This window comes from Neolamprologus brichardi, chromosome 19, assembly GCF_056152115.1.
Source record: "Neolamprologus brichardi isolate AB-2024 chromosome 19, ASM5615211v1, whole genome shotgun sequence".
Classification (NCBI taxonomy): domain Eukaryota; kingdom Metazoa; phylum Chordata; class Actinopteri; order Cichliformes; family Cichlidae; genus Neolamprologus; species Neolamprologus brichardi.
The window spans coordinates 2,056,776-2,078,951 of NC_142122.1; the positions used below are offsets into that span (position 1 = coordinate 2,056,776).

Consider the following 22,176-nt stretch of genomic DNA (forward strand, 5'->3'; position numbering starts at 1 on the left):
GCCTCTGAGAAACGAACCCTTCTAGTCTGGACGCTCAATGAATTCAAATTAACAGCTGGCTCTAGATCTTTATGATCCTCTGACTTTATCAAGAGACATCATCACAAGACGTCTTAGAATGTAGTAGGCAGGGGTAGGGAAAAAATGGATACTTTGTAGCATCATGATATTTTGTTTGCTAATAATGTATGGATACAGGGACAGCAGAAATCGATATTTTGTTACAAAAAGGTTTTTGTGCTCTGACTTCAGAGCATGTTGATCCTTTTTCTGAGCAAGAATCCTGACATTCCTTCACTGTCCAAATGTGTTTAACTTGTTTTTGGCAGCAATAAACATGACAGTTTACTTATTTTAATTTAAGACATGTTTTATTTTAATTAAGTTTAAAACTTTTTTATTTAATGTAAAATTATATTTTGTTTTAATTTACTTTCAAATCCTTCAGTTGCTGAAGGGGCTGCATAGTTTTCATAAACTGCATAGTTCAGAATAGCTATAATTGTACCAGATGGTTGATTCAGTTAAGTTGGACTAGACTGTAATACAAACCGTTCAGTTTGTCAACAATAAAACTGAAATGAGAGAAAGACTGAGTGTGAGACTTTGATATTAGAGAAAATGAATATTGATAAAGTTTACCTTTATGTACAGAATCTGAATATCGCAAAATATTTTTAAAAATTGCAATAATATCGTATCGTGCGTTAAGTATTGTGATAATATCGTATCGTGGGATGTATGGTGATTCCCACCTCTAGTAATAGGCAGGGATGATATTTGATCACTATGTTATATTACAGCACTGAGAATATAACCTTTACTGTAACCTGGACCAGAGACTGTGACATGTGTTGGAAAGGTCTGCAAGACCTACTGAGGGCAAACTGACTAAGCAAAGTTTACGACACAAACTACAAAATGCTCACAGACCCCAAACTTAAGATTAATAATAGGAAATTCCTAATTTTAAAATCCATAGTTCCAATAAAAACACAGCGAAACTTCTTAGTAAATGAGTTCATGATGTTAACAGGTTTTGTGGTCACATTAAAACAAGACAAACCTTCATTTAATGTTTTTCATAATTACTCTATAACCCTGAAATACCAACATTTAAGCCGCTCTCCTCATTTTCAAGCAGCTTTTCACAATTATCTCAAAATAAGTTTATTGTGTTTTTTTGCAGTGCGTTCATTTCCTTTCAGGAAAAAGTAACGGGCAACATAAGCCATGCTTACAGATATTTTCCCAGAAAAGCAGGCTGTATTCCTCCCATTACTCCCATTCACAGACTCCTGTGGGAGCTGAGTCATGCAGACAACTCCTCTGTTGGGGGTTGGCCTCTCTGACAGCTGCTCTGGCCTGAAGGGGAAACTGGAGATAATTTTCTCAAAATTGCTCCATAAGGAGAAAGTGACACAGCATTTGTTCACCCCAACATGTCTCTACCAGCGCTTACCATCCAGGCCCATACATTCAGTAGCAATCAGTAAAGTGGGTGGCTGTAGCTCAGGAGGTGAAGCAGGTCATCTACTCATCAGAAGGTTAGTGGTTTGATCTCTGGCTCCTCCAGTCTGCATGCCAAGTATCCTTGAGCAAGATTGATCTCTGATGTGTCCATCGGAGTATTACTGGTAGTTAGGAAGCACTAAGAAACCTAGAGTGAATGTGGCGTGTTGTACAGAGCACTTGCAGGAAAGAGGAGCCCAGTAAGGTGGGCCTTACTCTGAGGTTTGACCTGATTTCTATTATTAGACTCAATTAGTTTCTCTCAAAATGTAAAAGAACCCACCCACCACTATAATCACACTCTAGATCTTGTTTTAACATATGACAAGGAAACTGTACATTCAACAGTGTTGCCTGAAAACCCTCTCCTGTCTGATCATTTCCTGATAACATTTGAATTTAGATTAAGGATGACACAGCAGTGGGCAGCAGTCAACACAGAGCAGAGCAGCTATCTGAATGCTGCTCCCACAGAAGTCGATCATCTTGTTAATAATTTTACTTCTTCAATACGTATGACTCTGGAAGCCGTACCTCCTCAAATCAGAAGTACTTCACTCTTTGCTATAACTCTCAAATATTTTATGACAGTGATTAGAACATGCTGTAGGTATTACAGGTACTGTGCTGCAGTGGTTTGTATCATATCTATCTAATAGACTCCAGTTTGTGCATGTAAAAGGAGAGTCCTCTTCACACACTGAGGTTAATTATGGAGTTCCACAGGGTTCAGTGCTAGGACCAATTCTGTTTACATTATACATGCTTCCCTTAGGCAGCATCATTAGAAGACATAGCATACATTTACACTGCTATGCAGATGACACCCAGCTCTATCTGTCCATGAAGCCAGATAACACACACCAATTAGTTAAACTGCAGGAATGTCTTAAAGACAGAAAGACCTGGATGGCCGCTAACTTTCTGCTTCTTAACTCAGATCAAACTGAGGTTATTGTACTTGGCCCTGAAAATCTTATTTAAAAGTAGAATGGGAGGCAGAACCTTCAGCTTTCATGCTCCTCTCTTGTGTTGAACCAGCTTCCAGTTTGGGTTCGGGAGACAGACGTCCACTTTTAAGATTAGACTTAAAGCTTTCGTTTTTAGTTAGGGCTGGATCAGGTGACCCTACATCCTCCCTTAGCTGCACTGCGCTGGGTGTAGGCTGCTGGGGGATTCCCATGATGCACTGAGTGTTTCTTCTTCAGTCATCTTTTTGACTCACTATGTGTTCACATACATCTGCAGTTAATCATTAGTCATAATGTCTGTCTCTCTTCCACAGCATGTCTTTGTTCTGTCGTTTTCCCTTCCAGTCACCCCAACCGGTCGCAGCAGATGGCCCCGCCCCTCCCTGAGCCTGGTTCTGCCGGAGGTTTCTTCCTGTTATAAGGGAGTTTTTCCTTCCCACTGTCACCAAGGCACTTACTTATAGTGGGTCATATGATTGTTGGGTTTTTCTCTGTATTATTGTAGGATCTTTACCTTACAATATAAAGCGCCTTGAGGTGACTGTTATTGTGATTCGGTGCTGTATAAATAAAACTCAGTTGAACTGAATTGACTGTATTCATTTCCCGCATTTTTCAGCAAGTAACATTTGTAACTTAATCAATACAGTCTGACACAGAAGAAATGTTCCCATAAAATCTTTAACACCTCATCTTTGACTTCATCTTGACATGCAGCTGTATTTGGACATCTGATGTCTTTAGTGAAAAATGCTAACAACACTCACTGTGCGCAGCCACTGTGGGCTTCGCTTGCAGTGCTGTTAGATTTCACTGGACTGAATGTGCTGGGAGAAAAAAGGCTGAAATACATCAGCTCCAATTGAAGCAGATGAATCATGTCACAGGATGAGGTACTTATCTGAAGTCATTACTCATAGCTACCCAGGAACATTTAAACCGCTCTTCGAGGACGAGAAGAAACACGTCAGGCATTGATGTTAGTTGAGTTAATTGGGTTATAAATGGCTTTGTGCACACCTATGCACTTAGATGATCCAAAGATATAGCAGGATTGGGATTTATGTCTTCAGCTGTATGCCCATAGCACTCTCTACTACAACTGTCTAACCCTTGCAAAGATTTATTTGATGATCATTAAGGCCTCAGTCACATCCCCAAAGTGTCTGAGACCACCCTCATGTCTTCATAAATATACCATCACGTCTCACTCTGCTTAAAGGTCAGACTTCTTGCACATCCTTTTCTGGGATCGGCAGAGGAATCAAAACACTCGTTGGCTCCCGACCCGTGATCTCCACAGCTGTGCTCTGCATGTGCTGCTTCCTGCAACACAACGTAGAGGAGTGACCCGGGTGGGGGACGTCTGCTGAATCGCCTTCCTTGCAAAACAGACAAGTTGCCCAGCATGGGAAAATTTGGACCTTTTGTATTGCACTGGAAGTGACACATTTGGCAGAAAAAGACATTTATGATCAGACTGGAGGTGAAACAAAAGTCGGGGGAACACCTGATGGATACTCCAAGACTAATGACAGTAGTTTTACCTGAAATCCTTTCAGAAGGAGTACAGATGTTTTTGGCCGTGTGCATAGCGGTGAACTGACCCTCTGTTGGGACTAGCAGGGACTAAAACACTAAACACACTGAGCAGAAGAATCAGAGCTGAACAGTCACTGGGTGTCGATGCTGAGCCAGGTTATATAACAAGTGTTGGAGAAAGCAGTGTTTGTCATTAGGATTTAAGTGATTAACTGGGAGTATTTTCTCTTTAAGTTGTAGTTCTTTGGTTCATGTCTGTGGGAAAGAAATCACAAACAAAGACCTTTTTTTAAAAACAAACAAGGTCAGCGGGAGAACTGCTGGCGCTCCCTTTCCCTTCCCATATTCAAAGACGAGCAGTGCTCAACTGTTGCTTTTGGCATCTCAGTCAGTCAAAACCTGCTGTCTGTATTTTCTCTGAATATTTGCTCTTTTAGGAGTCAACATCCCCCCATCCCCTTCAAGTTCAAAAGGACTACTCCGTTCCTCCCTCAGGTTTTGGTTGGAAAACCGCGAATCAAGGGCCGTCCGTTATAATGGGTGGCTGCTCAAGGGCGAAGCAATTCCTATACATTTGTGTGATTTCTCTTTGAAACCACATTAAAGCCAAGCTAACGTTCTGGGCTTAGAAAGTCTGTGATGGGGTGATAGTTTACAGTAAGCCCATTAGTAAATAGCTTTGCTTGTATTCTAGAGAGCTTTGAAAGGATGTTTAGAAATCCATATAATAATAAATTATTCTGTTGCATTTTCTTGGAAAGTTGGACTGCCACACAGTCTGAATGCTGGTTCATGTTCACAAAGCTAATAATACCTTATAATTTAGTGGGAAGGTTAAAAAACTTACAAAAACTAAAGAAAACCTTTTTAGTAATACAGCATTCAATGAAAAGCTTTATTATTGGTCTCTAAGCATCCATACTGGTCAGGCCCTCCCAGAAATGGTGAGCTTTGCAACCTCATGATTTCTGTAATACGTGGATGCCACAGAGCAGCTTCTGTGTCCCGAGCATGGATCCTAAATGTCTGCAGTCCAAAAAAGGTTTCACAGCATTATTCATGAAACCAGTAACCCCCTCATGTCCCACTGATGGAAGGATTGGCATCCTAGCAAAGAGTAGAAGTGTTTTCATTACAGGATAAACGAGACAATGTTACCACCCTGCTGAAGTGTCCAAGAGCAAGGCAGGGCTTTATATACACCTCACTGACATCTGACACATGAACGGCACCACAACTTAGGGCTGGCCGATATGGCCTAAAATTCATATCGCGATATAATTTCAAGCATGTGCGGTAACGATATATATCACGATATATTATTTTCTTCTGTATAACGTATTTTCCACACTATAAGGCTCACTTAAAAGCCTTTAATTTTCTCAAAAATCGAGAGTGTGCCTTATGTAAGAATTCTGGTTGTGCTTACTGACCTCGAACCGATTTGGGCAGAAATCTGTTAAAAAATGTTTTAGTACAACTTTGGTAAGCTGCACTGCTTGATGGATTGTCAGAGCATTACGGCTGCCGTAGTGAGGAGCTTCACGGAGTAATCTGGGTCCAAAACTCCGTCCCTCCAGGTCCCAAAGTCAAACGAACACAGAGTAAAAAACTGTCTAAATTCTTTAATCTTTAATAAAATCATCAGCGTTGCTGCTTTACCAGGTGTAACAATTAAGTTTAACGTCCAGGCATCCATGAAAATAGAAGTTATTAAATTTAACGGAGTTAGAAGTTAGCAGGAAGTTAGCTCGCTAGTTTCCACCTAAACATGACATACCATGTTCTGACTGAGAGATTTTTGAAAATAATTAAAACGTACAGCTCTGCTACCACTTCCGACATAAATGAAGACAGAAAACTAAACAGCAGTGACGTTTGCAGGGTTACTGAAGTTGGACTAGCTGGTATATAATGTTGTGCTACGTGATTGCTAGCGACACAGCTATGTTAGCATAACATTAGCACAGTGAAGCTGGAGGATGAACGCCAACTTTTTTCCACTCGATAAAAGTCATTAATGAATCAATGTTACGGAAGCGCAGTTTTTGGCTTTTCCTATATTTCAAAAGTGCTTCATCTCTTTGCTATGACTGTCGGCATATTTTGCAGATGATAACGGTTGTAGCCGCTGCGATGCTTTCGACCAAAACAGGCGCAGCTTGATAACATCATCAACATGCGCTATCGCGATAGAGCGGTATAGTCAAAATCTCTATGGTTGGCCAAATTTATATCGTTTCTATCGTATATCGTTTATATCGCCCACGCCTACCACAACTGATGATTATTGAGACTACAAAGGTTAGGAAACCTCATTTTAATGTTTAGCGGTGTCTGTTTTAATACATAGTGGTACACAGTACGTATGCACAACTATTAGTTGTAGGCATGTTATGGAGCACGGAGTGAAAAGCACTAAAATGTAGTGGACCAGAACAACGAAGCTCAGTACAGTAGAAGAAAAATAGCTCTTAATGGCGCTCAGCATTTGCTCTCCGTGCACTGACTTAATTGTTGATTGAATACAAACGTAATAAAAAGGTGTTGATTGATAACAGTGTTCCGAATCACGGGTGGTGCTTGTCACCATTTCCCGGTTCAGTCAAAACGGCAGTAATTTAAATTTGGCGGAATATCTCCGTTCCGGGATTGCCCCATCCTTTCATGTGCATGCATGGAGCATGCAGCAAAACTAGCCAGGTATGTGGGCTAGCATTGATCTCTCTTATCTGCCAATCACAATGATTAATATCATCACACGGCGTGCTACACTATGAACAGATCAATGCTTAAAGCCTGATTTTAATAAAAATTCAAATGGCCCACATGTTTCCACCTTCCACTGCATGTGATTTCCATTATTTAGCTGTCAACCCAGAAATTCATCTCATGCTATCACAGCGACCCTAAAAGTCCTCATAAAATTCGACTTTTCAGTCACTGATGACGACTTTTCGATAAGAGATTCTTTTCTTACTGTGATGATGTTAAATGCTCATAAGATGCTGTGATTAACGCCATGAAATGAAGAAGTTGACACATGTTTCTGCAGCGTTCTGTAACGTTTTAGCTCTGTAACAGCTCTGTTATAAATCAACATGGTTGAGTTGCTTTGGTGGGTTTTCTTTCTTTGAAGCCAGTCTGTATTTCCGTTGTATTTTAGTGTGCCAGTGCTGATGGAACACAGCTCAGGAATTTGACGCTGCCATATTGGACCAGTGTGAGAAGAACATCAAAGCATTTTTTAAAAATAAGCAAAACATATCTTTATGTAACATCAATGTCTCCTCGTGCCACCCAACATTTATTACATTTATGGAGCATATGGTGAGAGTTTGGCTTCTTCTCTTCTTGCTGAGAGTTAGATGAGGAGGTTGGTATCACTGTCATGTCGGAACAGACAGGAAATGAGAGAAACTGAGTGACTCACAGGTGCCGGCACCTTTTGATGTCATTTTCTAGCTTTTACATGTGATTGACACATTTGGATTGGATAATCCTCCTTTGTGACTTTAATAATGGCCATACTTTACAAATTAACTTCCCATTTTATTCACATTGACTTGAAACTATCGGCTGAGGTCACAGAGCAGAGCGGGAGCCGAGGGCTGTTTTCCTGTAGACTTTTGTACAAATGGAAGTTTTTTTACGACCAGATGAGTCGCCCTCGACTGTCCATTAAAAATGCAGGTTTGAGCACCAGTTCAGCTCGCTGGTCTGCCTTATGTCTAAAATGTAGCAGCCTCGCTTTGAGTCTGAGAATAAATCTTTTTAAAAATGCAGGTTTACGTCACTGACTGCAGACTGTTGGCCTTTTATGCAGTTTATAGTTGAAACTCTTGTTTTGATTGTCTGCACTTTAAGGCTAATTCTTTCTTTTATTGGCTTAGCTTCACAGTGATGGGAACATGTTAAATGTGGACTATGGGGGGAGGGGGGGGCAGTTACTGGGAATGGAACATTGTAACTTTGTATCTAAATTTTGGTTTTGTTTTAACAAATCTAATCAGAAGCTGACCAATTAAGAATAATAATGAAGCCATAAATCGCAGCCAATAATTAAAGTCTAAGCACCCACATTAGGCCCCACCTTCATAGAGATTGACAGACCACGTGACTTTCGCGTGTTGCATGCCGGGAACTCGTGGCAAAACAATCCAAGTACCGCATCAAATGCAAGCATTTGCAGCAAAACGTTCATTCTCCGGTTCCAATACCTTCTTGCTTTTTCTTTGTCCTCCAAAAAAGTTATGTACAAAACGAAGGAGAACAAGGCCGGTCGTACAAAGACAGACTTGATGAAAAGTCAAAGAAAAGATACGAGGAAAAAATCAAAGGAGTGAAAGGGTTATACCCTTAGGAGCACACAGAGTGGACAAAAGACGTTAGCGTGCTGCCCAACTTTCACCACGCTCATATTTATAATTATACGGTTCTTGGAGTGAGTGCATACACTCATGAAGTTTAGTAACTTCAGGTCACTGCAACAAGCCCAGGAACAGTTTACTGACGGATGGGTACAGGACCATGAAATGCACCGTGTAGAACGAAAGACCATCGTACCTATAGGTTTACCAGTCTCACAAATCATCTTCATAAATACAAATTCGTTAACCGTTTATTAATAGGACCTTTGAGCTCATTAGTAATTAATTAGTAGTGGAAATAATTTCTGGTTCATCACAGAAATGTAGCAGTGACAATAATATTGTATGCTGTAATCGTACTGGGCAATTAGTGATACAAAAAAACCTGTTTTATCCTGTGAATAAAAGTATATGTTTTTGTCAATGTACCATGGTAATAACAGAAGCGAAACGCAATATTGTGTCAGGACAATTCACTATTTATGCACAATAAACAAAGGAGCATAGCGACAATTTCTGTTCAGCGCCAGACTTGCTTGTAACCTATATCACCAATTATGTTATATAAAATGACGTATTAACTACAACAAAACACTGACCTTTGTGGAAATGCTTGGAGCAGACTAACCTGTGAGCTGGATGTTCTGGGACGTTATATTCGGTCTTTGAATGGCTGCAATCCAGGCCATCCGTCGCCTCTTTGGTACTTCGGAAACATGGCTCGAACAATTTCTCTTCAACGACGTAATCCGATAACAACCGATCTCTTTACCGTCGGCTTCCCGTGGCTGTCGTGCGACCGGCTGTTGCAGTTAATAATACAACAGCTTCTTGCCATTTTTTGTGTTTCTTTTTATCGCTGTGTAACTGATTTCAATTGAAAGCCTGCGTGCGCTAGTACCGCTTGCCACGAATTCCCAGAATCCTTTGCGGTTTTACCCCTGAATGACGTCACATTTTCAATCTCTTATGAGAAGAGAGGCCAATTCTCATGTGCATTGAACCCTTAACACTCTATAGGTAAAACTTGTTTTGGAGATGAAGTATCAGAATTTCAGGAGCAGGACCTCCAAACATGCTCCTTCCAGTTCTCATCTTTTTTGTTCCCCAGTTCTACAAGCTGTTCGTTCTCATTCAAGTGCCCCACCCTCCCTCCACTTAACAATTGTTTAACTTCTTCACTTGTATTTATAACACGGGGATCTGCCAGGCCCGGGAGCAGTCCCCTTCCAGGCCTTCCCCAAACTGCAGCTCAATTCACACCCAGGCCTTTCAGCTTACCTACTAAAACGCTGTCAAACCTAAAGTGAGGACGTGGGCCCAGCGAGTGTTCAGATGAACAGATATGATACAACCTAGGGGTTTTAAAGAGCTTGGAGAGCATATGAGAAGTCTCAGCTTTGCTGTTCATCCTTTCAGCAAATATGTGCATTTTCCAAAACCTTTTCCCTGAAGTCATAAAATGCTCCATAACATTACAAATATTTCTTCCCACTGTAGCTGAAAAAGTGCTTTGTTTGCTGTTTTTCGAGAGATAAAACAGAAGTGCGTAACAACCGCTAGAGCGGCCCACTTGAAACTCTGGCCACAAAGTGAACACAGATGGACGCTGGATTGCCATCAAACTCAACCAGACCAGGTGGGTTACAGTGAGGCATCAGTAAGTTTGGGGGGAAACGCGGTATCGTTTGGATGTGGTTTTATAAATGGGGGCAAATGTAGGAGCCTCAGAGTTTGCTTGGGCGTCGTCGTCGAATGATGTTGAGATGATAATGTGTTTGCTGTATGTTGAGACGCAGTGTGAACTCTGTGTCGTGTAAAAACAGGTGTGGATACATTTCCATATGTCGCAGTAAACATGTCTGTAAGTACTATAAAAGAAAAAGGGGAGGGGCTTAATAGAGAAACCATGTGATAACTAAAGCAGTGAGAACCATCAGCTGTGGGTACTTTCACTTAAGCCTTTGTGTAACATGTAGCAGCTGTTTTACACCCTCATGTGCTCATCATCAGGAAATAAAGGTAAGACACGTCCAGAGTGGAAGGTTTCCACGTTTGTGTTGCCGAGCTTGACCTCAGGACATTACTCGCAGCTCTAATCTGTGGCATTTGTGCAGAACCCCTCCTCAGACATGCTTTCCCTTTATCGCAACAAACAGAAACTTGTCAGTTGTAGCTTACCTCATACGTCTCTTATTTCACCATTAGACATGCTTGAAGTGCGTAAATCTTTGGGTTTTTCCAGTGCTGGTATCGGCCCAGTTACCACTACATTGTTTCCTTATGGATCTCTAAGCTTTATTGTTGCAGTCTGATAGGATCAAAGCCAAGCGGTTGCATGTCAAAGACTGTGAAGTAGCTCTTTCTTTCTTTCTCTTCTCGTTGTCTTGACAGGCTCGAAATATCTTTAGCTGTCAAAATAAATAAAGTTTTCCACTTCAAAGTCTTTTCCTGAAGGTCTCATGTTGAGGAAAAACAGGTTCTGTCGCTCAAATAAACATCTAGAGGAATTTCGAACAGACCTTTGACGTTTCTGACTCAAAGTTCAGTTTATAGAAAAACGATAAGAAAGCTCAAACAACTGTTACATTTTCAGTAGTTTTATTGAAAAATGCCTCTTTCGTTTCAGAAATAAATAAGAAAATAAGGCTGTGTGGAATTCACAAAACGTGCAGTTAAAACATGAAAAGAGCAATCCTATGTCCATAGTCTTGCAACCAAATCGAAACTGCATCGATAGGAAATGACAACTATATTCTGCCTTAGAAATCCTCAGTAAATATACAGCACAATTATGCAATTCCACCTTTGGTAAGAAAACAAAATATTTAAAAAGAAATGCTGCTTGTTACAAAGAGTCAGAATATCAGCGGGTTTACAAATTGGTCACAATGTCACAGGGGCGATGTTTTTTTAACTGAAACGGCTGTACTTACTGAAAACGACATGGGTAGATGGAGAGTGTTCAAAAACATACACGATGTACATCTCTGGACGGGATTTTGCACGATTAGTGCACCGAAGCCCGATTAACACTTGCGGTTATATTACAAGCAGACACTTGGCAAGCACACAGGTTTGTAACATGTACATTTGTATTCATCTTCCTAAAGTTTGTCACATCAAAAAAATATATATGTTCATTATAGCCAGGGGTATCAAACCCATATAAGTACTAGTTTTGCTCTGGATATCGCTTCATCCTCACATAAGTGTTCCTGTAAGACTTTCTGACCGCTCCTTAACGTAGCTATGATGCTAGTGTTTCTGTATTGTCCTGTGGTAGCGATCGCTTTCCTCTGGGGTTTCGTGTCTCAAACTCTCCAGCTGGCTCCACAGGTATATTCACTACTTCGGGTTCAGGTGGGTACCGGTTGGCTAGAAACATATTGAGGATGGCCAATCAAAAAACAGGCTGCTTCTGCAACTTTTCACATGCACAATTTTAAATTATATTGCACTGTGGACTTTAAAAAATGCCCTGTGTCAAACTGCTTCTCTCTAAAGTAACAACAAGAAGTTTTAAAAGCTGCGATGACATTTACAATAAAACCCAACAAGATATTGAATAAAAAGACATAGTAACATAACCAGCTGATACTATAAAAGACAAATAGAAATAGCAGGAAAGCAACATTTAGCACCATTTTCACCGATGTACACAAAGAGCACGATGATTAAAAAGTACAAATGAAACATGCTTCAGTCTGGACCAGAGCTGTTTAGGGCACTCAGGCGTCATAAACAGGGGTTATGCTGATGGTAAGTAAGCAGAGGGTTACAAGGCACGAGCTCAATACAGATGTTAACTTGATTTTTAGTGAAATGTCTCGTTTCATACAATCATTTACAAGGCAAAACATTAGTTTTATTTACACGTGTCACCTCTACATTAACGCTGCTCTCAGTTATGAACTCCTCTATGTTAGTACTTGTTTTGGGTGGTATTTGTACATGCTCCTTCCTCTGTAGAAGTGCTCAGTCTCTGCTTTCTATCTCCCAACGGTTTGTGGTTCAAGATGCAAACAGACCAGCAGGTTGCCATCACCGTAGCTTGTAGCTGTGAGATGATGTTAGTCCGCTCCGTTCGTTTTGTTTTGTTTTTTTTTCTTTTTAAATGTTCAATAATCATGTCCGTGGCGATTTATCCTTACATGCCCCATAGCAAACGGCCAAACATCTCAGAAACGGGACTTCAAAGTGTAAGCAGCACAGTTGACTTAGAACGTTTACTATGCAAAACCTGAAAATAGTTCAAACAAGGTGTGAGTTTTCTGTGGAACAAAGTAAAAAGCATCTCATTTGACCAATAGCTAGAATGCTTTACATGCCAGTTTCAAACCTGGACATTAAATGTATGGAGGTATTTAAATATACAAGTTCCAAATTATTGGAAAAAGTTGCTATTTTTGAAAGTTTGTCACATGCAAACCAACAAAGCTCAACAGAGCAGCATGAGTAACTGAAAATGCATTCATACCTCCATCCATTGGATTTGTCCAATGAGCTGCCAATCTAATAACCGTGCATACACTTGGAGTTTCCTCTGATGTGGCACCATGCAGGACCTACAGCGCATTAAGCGTACCTGTGTAACCTTGTCCGTTGTAAGGAATGCCAACACACTGAGAGGAGTCGCAGTACCCAGGTGGTCCCGATGGTCCCCTCACGCCTGGAGTGCCCTGACGACCTGGAGGGCCACGAGGCCCAGCGGAGCCAGAAGGCCCCGGGGATCCGGTTCGTGACTCTCCGGGTGGCCCTGCAAATGGGAGCGAGAAGGCGAGTGAAGCCAACCTGAGTAGGGAGTACTACAGCTCCTGACATCATCCGCAACCCGTCTGTGGAAATGGTGGGGGTACCACAGGGCAGCAGAGCTGTAATTTCAACTTTTCAGTGGCTCGATTAAAGAGAGGGATGCAGTGTGGGCTGTTTGGAATCACCCCGGCCCCGTCTGTCTAGACAGCGAAACTCACGATGGAATTTTCCCTCCTCTTTTTTCTCTCCTTTAAGTGAGCCCATGTGTTGTCAATGAAGCCACTAAAGAAAGCTCATTGTACAACAATCTGACCCCCCCACTCACACACATACACAGTGTGTGTGAGTCATCAGCGTGGACTTCCTAGTTGTTTCTCACTTCATTCACAGAAACAGACATGTCAGTGTTCGGTGTGGGGTAGACATCAATAGGAGGTTCCTGTTGTTTAGGAATCACTTCCCAAGGGAACGGAAACTTTCTCGAGCACTTTTAAAGGCCGCACACCAGATCTCATTTTCACCTAAGGAAAACTACAAGCTCGTTCAAACAATTTCTCCTTTTCTTGAACTGCAGCACGGTCTAAAGACGTCCTGGGTGCTGATATGGAAATTCTTTTTCCATTTACCGTGGACGTCTTTGTAGATGTCTATGCACACATCACATCAATCTTTAAGAAAGGAAAGAATTGGGAAAATGTTTGGGGCCTCTCCAAAAAATTTATGTAGCGCAGCTGCCCAAACCAAAGATCCTGAGCCACAGTTACTGTAGGTAAATTTCAGCCTCTTGCTGAAATGTGTCGTTTTAATGGGGCCAGTGGGAGTTCTCTGTCCTAGAAAGGTCCACCAAGAAGGTTGGAAAAGGCTGTCACGGCGAAACTGTGTTAGTCTTGATCGAGTTGTAAATTTGAACAGTGGGAGAGCAGCAGACTGTCTGCAGCAGCTGGAGAACGATGTTCAACAGAAAACCAGCTTAAAGCAGCTCTTTTTCTTCTCGCTATGGCCTACTTCACTTCAAAAAGATGAATTGTGTTACCTGGTGGTCCACTTGGGCCTCTTTGTCCTCTGATACCGTTTCCTGTAGCCCCTCGCTCTCCTTTCTCTCCTGGCAAACCTACAGAAACATTAAAGAGGAGAAGTCGCTTTCAAACAAATGAAAACAAGTTCTCGTATCAGGCGAAAAGGAGAAATGTTCAGGGTGTCTATGAAACACAACTGAGGTGACTCTTGATTAAAGTGTTTGTTTGGAATTGTGGATAAACCACACAGAGCTGGTATTGCACCTCTTTCTCCTTGATTTCCAGGTAAACCAGGGTTTCCAGCGAAACCAGTTCGGCCAGGCTGTCCGGGCTCTCCGCGGGATCCCGTGTTGCCAGGAGGGCCCGGAGGCCCGGGTGGTCCAGGAGTGTTGCTGCGATATCCGGAAGGAATCTGGTTGAGCAGCATGTCGACTCTGCTCATCTGACCTTCAAACAAAGAGGACGCATCAGAGAGATTTAGGACAGAAACATTTAAGATAAATTCCCAGATTTATATGAAACATTTGACTCACTGTTCACAAGCTGTTCGCAAACTTGTCGGGCAATGGAGCGCATCATGTTCTGGGATGCAAAATCTCCCTGGAAAACAAAGATGTTGTCATGAAGCGATTGTTTCCTAAAGCATTAGAAACAGTGATGAGGAGACGATACGCACCCTCTCTCCTTTCTCTCCTTTAAGGCCGACAGGTCCCTGTTAATGAGAGGAACAACATGAGAACAAGCGTACCACATCCTCCACCCCTATATTTATGCCACGTTATTCAGTACATACTGGACTTCCTGAATCTCCTGGTTTTCCTGGTTTCCCTGTTATTCCTGGAACACCTGGATTTCCAGGATTTCCCTAAAAAAAAGGAGAAAAGCATTTTTTATTTGAAACGACTGCACAGTAAATCGTAATCGTAACGTTTAACTTCTGCTCCCTGTTAATAGTTGCATAACAAGCTTTAGGTAGGGAGCTATACTTTAACATCTGCAGCGGGTTGGGGGGGCGTGGGGGCACGTGGCACAAGCTGCCAAGAACAGATGGAAACATGCACAGCAGCATGTGCACACACAATTACACAAACACGCTCGCTGCTAATGGCTCGCGGAGCACTCAGGATGGTATGGTACGTGTGCGTTCTATACTGGCTGGCATGGCGGCTGGATTAAGTGGATTCAGACCTCCTTAAGCCGCAGAAAAAGGAAATGAGATGCACGCACGAGCCTGGTAACGGTGGAGGAAGCTGCAGACTACAGCCTGCTTTTCATGCGCCGTGGAGCCAGAGGAGTAATTGTTGCAGATATATCAGGAAATAAAGCACACTCCACTGAATATTTATTTGGCTCCTTTCAACACAAACAATTCCACACTCACCATGGGTCCTGGTGGGCCTCTGGGTCCAGATGGTCCCTCCTTTCCTGGTGGCCCCTAAGCAGAAACAACATGGATAACAACACACTGGAGACCCCATCCCTGCAATACATCAGCCTCTGTGTGTGTCTTTACATTAGGCTTATAGGCAGTGGCTCGATGGTTCTGGCTGACGTAAGTGAGAACATGGAGGCAACATCAAACATGCGGCCGTGTATAAGTGGCTGATCGCATGTAAAACATGTGCTTGAGTATTTCTAGGCTTTGAACACAGTGTGAATACAACGCATGCCCGACGATCAAGCTTACCCGCGCTCCGCTCGGTCCAACGGGGCCCAGAGGACCGCGCTGTCCAAGAGGACCCTGGGAAAAAGGCAGACACACTTCATCAAATGTGAATGATCAAGAACAGGACGTTTATAGAGCTCCCCAGTGGCCCCGCTGACCTAGAATTAACAGAAAAATCCTGCATTTTCCTCAGTGTCGAGCCAAAAACAGTACATCGTTTGGTAGGAAAACCTCTTTCTTGTCTCTTGACGTAGGACGTCTTGTAGAAATGTACTTAGGCTGTTATAATAAGCTGCATTATGTAAGCAATGATCACAATGCTGCCAACGAGCTCTGGGACTTTCTCTCATGTCTGAATTTGCTTATTCAAGGACCAGAATGGCCAATAGTGAGGTTCTCTGCAACTGGACGGTGGGAGTTGGCTGGATGAGTGAAGCGATGATGGCTATGCAATACCAAGCCTCTCAAATCCAGAAAATTCCCAACTATTATATCTAATGGATCTGGCCAAACTTCAGATCTGCTTCTGACAGTCAAAAAAATCTGAGCAACCTCAAAGATTCTTTTATTTGACCTTCATTTTCATCCACAAGCTCAGCAGGATGTCTTCTGCCATAAGTCAAAGATGCTCAAACTTCAGACAGACTGTAAGTCTTTACCACGTCCCAATCATCTTCAGTTACAAGGCTGGAGAAGAACATGTTCCATTCCCCATTTCCCCTTTGGTAACACGAGCCTGCACTTCATAATAATTTAACTGCATCAGCGGCCTTCTACCGTTTGTCAATCAGTGGGCTGATCTGAGCGTGTGGGACTCCCTGAGGACGGCATGGTAAACCTCCCACTCTGAGTGTGGTTTTAATCCAGCCATATGGACTAAATCCAGGCTCCAGTAGCAACACCGCTCTCTGTGGATAGTCTCCCGTTTCCTGCTCACAAACCACAAAATAAAGAGAAGTACGTACTTGCAGACCGGGCATGCCTGGGTCTCCGGGATCTCCCTTCGGTCCTGGGCGACCCTGAAGATGGAGGATGAGAAAAGACAAGCGTGCTTTAGTCTTTGGGTTGTTTTCTTTCGGTGAACCTGTGATTGTGATTGATTTTGTTTTCACAAGAACATCTGCAGGTAAAATAATCACAAGCGAGCCCTCTGGTCTTTCTTCACGTCGAGGGGAGTGTGATGTTTTGACATTAGTTATAAATCCAACTCACTGGCAAAATGGAAACTACATCAGCTATTCATGAACTTTCACACAAACTTCACTTATCAGCACATGTGAACGGTAATTTAAAGAAAAAACAGTGATAGTGTGGATGAACTCACCGGTTCTCCAGGCAGAGAGAGTCCGTTTGGGCCTTGTGGACCTGGTGGTCCCATCGAACCTGGAAGTCCTTGCTCACCACGTGGACCCATCGAACCCTAAAGCATTAACCGAAACATACAACGAAATGTTACACAGCAAACCTTTAACTGCACATAGACAATGATCGCTAACGGCCTCGGGAAACGAGCCTTTAGGTTACCTAACATAGGCCCCTCTAACTGTAGCTGTGGAAAAACATACAGTCGATAACTGGCTTCAGATGTGTGCAATTTGCAATAGCTTGCGAAATACCATGGCATCGCGAAGCATATTTATCACATATCTAACTTTACTTTAGGAGCCTCATAAAATCAAAGCCTGAAAAAAGCGATTTAGTTTAGCTTACAGTGATGTCGAGTTTCACTTACAGGCTTGCCAGGATCTCCTCTGTCTCCTCGAGGTCCTTTGGTGCCCGGGCTTCCCTGGAAAAGTGAGGAGCCAGAAATCCGAGTGAGTGTAACAACAGGAGCAAGTTCCAAAACCCCCAAAGCCCCAAAGCCAGCGAAATCCTTGCATTGGCTTAGTGAGGTTACCAAGCCCACATATTCCAGACCTCTCCTCAAGACGTCTGTACTGCCGTTTTTCCGACAGGCATTTATCTTTTGACACTTTTCCCCAAGCCCACTTTTTTTTTTCACATGTGCCACTTGTCTCATCCTCAAATGCTCTTTCCAGAGATTAAAAAAAACATCCTCAGTGTGTTTGAGTGCAAATGTGAAGCTGTATGGTCACTGTCACAGAGACAGTCTGGCTTTATCATCATCATCTCTGAAATATCTGTCTTCTGAGAAAACGGCTTTATCAGGTGAAGACACGCAGAGGAAGAGGAAGTGAAGACAGATTAAGGGATGATGGAGGGAGTTTCTGTACCAAAGGTCCAGGAGGTCCCTGGGGGCCGATGCTGTCCTGCGTGCACGTGCAAGAGTGAGGAAGGGATGGACACTTGGCCTCATCTCTCTGAAAAGGACCAAAGTTGAGCAGAAACACATTATTATTGCAGATTTAACACCAACTGACAATCGAAGTCTTGCACAATTAGGCAACAGTATCCCAACAAACTCTGGTCATCATGAAGCTTCAGGACCAAACGCCGTCCACCTATGTGGAAATGATTGGTCGATGTGATGTGTTATATAAGCCTGCAATCATGGACATGATGGATTCATATCTGATGCAAATTACACAAGAATTACTTGTAATTGCCTAAATGTGCATGCATCCGGTTTTTACCATAATGCATCAAAGTAATTGTGATTTAGTGAGTGCTTGGTGATCTAAAAGAGCGTTTGTTTTCATGTAATCGGGAGGTCATGATGGCAATAGTGCGATTAGCACAATTACACAGGTTCCACTGAGGCCAGCTGAGGCGCTTTCTTTTCAAACAGCACTGTAGTGTTTTGCTTAATGACCACATACCAGCAGACGTATACTTTGGGCTGTAAAGCCAGGATAGTGTATACAGTCACAGTGGACCTCTGGAGATGTGTTACAGCTAACAGCAAAGATTAAAGGCTTCAGAGAGAACATGGGAAGCAAATGTGGCAGAACATCCGACCACTGGCTTGTTTACGACACTTGTTCTTACTGTTGCAGGCAGGTCGCAGCATTTGTCTCGGCTGATCCAGCTCAAACTGCAGACGATATCGAACATCTGGAGCTGGAACTACACAACAGAAGGAGAGAGGCTGTTAACAAATGGCTCCCACGCTGTTAAAAGTTTGATCCTCTGAGATACAGAAAAGACGGACGCCTTCGGTGGGAGCAGTTAAAAGTGAATTGTGCATCTACGGACAAGAAGTTTTGGATGTTCTTTCTTTGGAAATTTAAGAGATGATCTTCCAAAAGTGTTTTTCCAAACTTTTGCAGTTTTAATGAGTCCCAGCTCATTTTTTTTGACTTACTGTAGCAGACTGCCTCCTTCCACCTCCAGACTTGACCATCTTGCCAAGCACTTCATTGCCATCCAGTGTGATGTTGTTGGCCTCTTTGATGGGCTTCTCTGCCACCTCTTGGCAGTCAATGTTGAGCTTGACTTTCTCTGGAGAGACAGTGATGTGGAGCTGCAGGAGGGACGGATGAAGAGAGGGCACCGTTAACATCTTTGTCTCCTCAGCTGGTTGCAACGATTATTTGGCAAATATTTCTAAGAACATTGGCGCTTCTGAAAAGCTGGTTTGGCTGCCGGTTAAATATTAATCTTTTCTTTTTAAGAAAGTGAAACCATGAGACTAGAAATGTTTAGTCTTTGAGCTGCTGTTTGATGCCTCCACAGATAAATGGACCATAAAGTGGGAATATACAACACTGGCATCTCCATGTGGTATTAAAGTGCTTGTATAACAGCACAGAGTGACAAAGTGCCAGTTTCTGAAGTTTCCTTTTCAGAGGACCCGGCTCCACATCTTGAAATAATATCTTTTGCGGTGTGCCATCAAAAGTCCTACACTTTCCATAGTTTCCCTTCACAGTTGCAAATTTTCCTCTGCCTAACAGTCAGACAAGCTTTCTTTATGTCAGGAAAAGCAAGCTACCAATTCTTTCTACAAAGCTATACCAACCACAGACTAGGCCATAGTTCTTGGCAATCAATCTTAAAATTATAGTTTACTTCCTTGGAAACAGAACAAACTATCTGGTGAGACCACAAAGAGAGAGGGCTGCTGTTTATCTCCAGGTCCTGGCGTGGATATAATTCGCCACGATGCTCCTGAGGGCTTACCAAAACATGGTTGGATGGTATACTGTACACATTACCTCACTGACCAATAAATAAACACAGTAAAAACAAAAAACAGTGTCACTGGAAATTGAGGCTTCAGGAAAAATAATGACCAGCGCTCCTTCAGCTGATGGTTGCCGTTAAATGATCTTGTCCAAATGCAGCAAAGCGTTGACAGACGAACAACTTTCATTCATCAATTGTTAACACAGACGGTTTCACTGTGCTCTGCTGTGTCAACACTCCGCAATCACAGCACATATGGTGAGATTTCAAGCTGACACCGTCGCCGCTCCAAAGCACATGACATCCGAGATTTATATCACATCACATGTTGTTGCTCTGGGCTCCGTCCTCAGTCTTCCTACATTTCTTTTTCCAATCCTGAACCTCAAAAGACTCAAAGCCCTGTTAATAAGCAGGTGTATGAAAAAACTCAGCAAAGCTTGAATTATCTTTAACTTTGTCGACTTTTTTGTCAGAAATGAAGATTAGAAACCTGGCACCGCCTTCATGAAAGAAGACAACGCAAACTAAAATGTACTTTTCACTATTACAACAACTTACATGATCAAACTTTAAGCAGTGAACACGCGATTGGTCATCATGACATATGGAAAATATCTTTGGTTACCAGCAAGGTTCCCATCATTCAAATGTGGTGGGGGGCGGGGATTCCCCAGTGGGACTAGTGAGTGGTTAGCATCTGCTAAAGTCATCTCAGAGAGTGATCCCACATGTTTAAGTAGCAGTTGACCACGACCTCCCCAGCTTGGGTTACTCTTTATTAACTAGCCTGAAGGACACAGAAGATACTGAGTCAAAAACCTGATTATAAGACACAAAGTGCTTTCTGTCTAACATTCATGCACATCCAGACTCCACTGAAAGCATCGGGACTGGCTTGCAGACAGATTGATCCAGTTCCAGTTAGCAGATGATATCCTCTACCAGCTGATCCAATGAAAGCTGAGGCGTAAGGTTAGAAAGTAAGTCTTCACTAAATCTGTATTTTCTGCACACACACAAAAAACCCCAACTATCATTTGTGACGGTCTCATCAGTGGTCACTCTGGCTCAGCCTGCGCACACACATGCTGAGGTCAGTCTGTAATAGCCACAAAGTGTTGCAAAACCACTGACAACATGTAAACACACTCCACCGCAGCAGTCAGCAGCGGCATTTACTCAGCAGACCAGCAAATAAGCAGCTAGGTAGACCGCTGCAGACTCGCCAGCTCATGCAACAGCAACTATCGCACCGCAAACCGACTACCCAGTGCTCACCCAGTCCGAGAGAACGCACATGCACGCGCAATCGCACGCGCCGAAGACTCGACCGACTGTGATGCAATTAAAATCCAATCCTGACCCAACATTTTCCAGGGTCGCAGTCATTATGAAGTCACCCTGCAATTAGCTGTGTAGATGCTAAACGGTCAAACTAAAACGTCATTTGCTGCAGGCTCTGATCTCTGAGCCAGTACCTCACGCTGAGCTCTTTCATGTCAGGAAGTGGGGTGGCAAACTTTGATGTCAGATAAGATGTCTGCACGTCGAAAAGGGTCGTTTACTTTGATGACCTTAGAATAAACGGACGAGTGTACTACATACGGAGGACGCTGTCTAGAAATAGCAAATGCAATTGGTTGTGACTTGGAGTACACCGAAACCAGCCGCTTTCCCCCCAGTGATCAATTTAGCATCGTAAATCTTTCCAGGTTTGTAAAATATACCGTCTTACTGTGCTGAAACATAACAGGGGATGTTTTGAAGTCACTGATGCTTCGCACTGGCCACAAAGACAGTCCATGTCTCTATTACCTCTTTCTGTAGCCCAGAGAAAAAGCATACTACACAAATGGTGTTTATCACAGTAGTAAGCCCGGCATGTGTTCCTAATATAGTGGCTAAACCGACGAAGGGAAAGAAAGCCGCTGTTGTTGATATTCTGTGTAAGACGAGAGGTTTTGGCCGATTGTTTGAAGAGCAGTTGATGTTCACGAATCTTTAAATACGCGCCCGCTACAGGAGTTCTGGCTTAATTCCTCACAGGAAATCTGGAGCAGATGATGGTTTCAAAATAAAGAAAATGTTTCATCAAGACAGTTGCAAACATCTGGATCCTGGAGCCTTAAATCCACCGCTCGCTGTCCTTGCAGCGTTCAGCCAATAATGTGTTTCCTTGCTTTCACAATGAGAAAAGCACACGTTCCAGCCCAAATCTCCACCAATCGCACAAGCAAATTTCAGCCGATTCA

The 22,176-nt window shown here is 42.7% G+C and overlaps 1 protein-coding gene across 3 annotated transcripts in view; it reads right to left on the bottom strand.

The window, feature by feature from the left end:
• Positions 1-10,979: 10,979 nt before the first annotated feature.
• Positions 10,980-22,176, bottom strand: part of col12a1a (collagen, type XII, alpha 1a) — a 47,440-nt gene continuing 36,243 nt past the window's right edge. For 2 of the 3 annotated variants that reach the window (XM_006800622.3, XM_035912033.2), the window contains 15 exons: positions 19,098-19,256; positions 18,782-18,859; positions 18,067-18,153; positions 17,565-17,618; positions 17,157-17,252; positions 16,798-16,851; positions 15,854-15,907; positions 15,548-15,601; positions 14,960-15,031; positions 14,843-14,878; positions 14,700-14,766; positions 14,431-14,613; positions 14,184-14,261; positions 12,984-13,154; positions 10,980-11,773 (listed from right to left, as the gene is read on the bottom strand). In XM_006800622.3, the coding sequence (XP_006800685.2) occupies positions 11,646-11,773; positions 12,984-13,154; positions 14,184-14,261; positions 14,431-14,613; positions 14,700-14,766; positions 14,843-14,878; positions 14,960-15,031; positions 15,548-15,601; positions 15,854-15,907; positions 16,798-16,851; positions 17,157-17,252; positions 17,565-17,618; positions 18,067-18,153; positions 18,782-18,859; positions 19,098-19,256 (1,371 nt within the window). In that variant the 3' untranslated portion in view covers positions 10,980-11,645. Of the gene's footprint in view, positions 12,639-12,983; positions 13,155-14,183; positions 14,262-14,430; positions 14,614-14,699; positions 14,767-14,842; positions 14,879-14,959; positions 15,032-15,547; positions 15,602-15,853; positions 15,908-16,797; positions 16,852-17,156; positions 17,253-17,564; positions 17,619-18,066; positions 18,154-18,781; positions 18,860-19,097; positions 19,257-22,176 lie in introns of all 3 variants that reach the window. The other variant, XM_035912034.2, reaches the window with a different exon arrangement.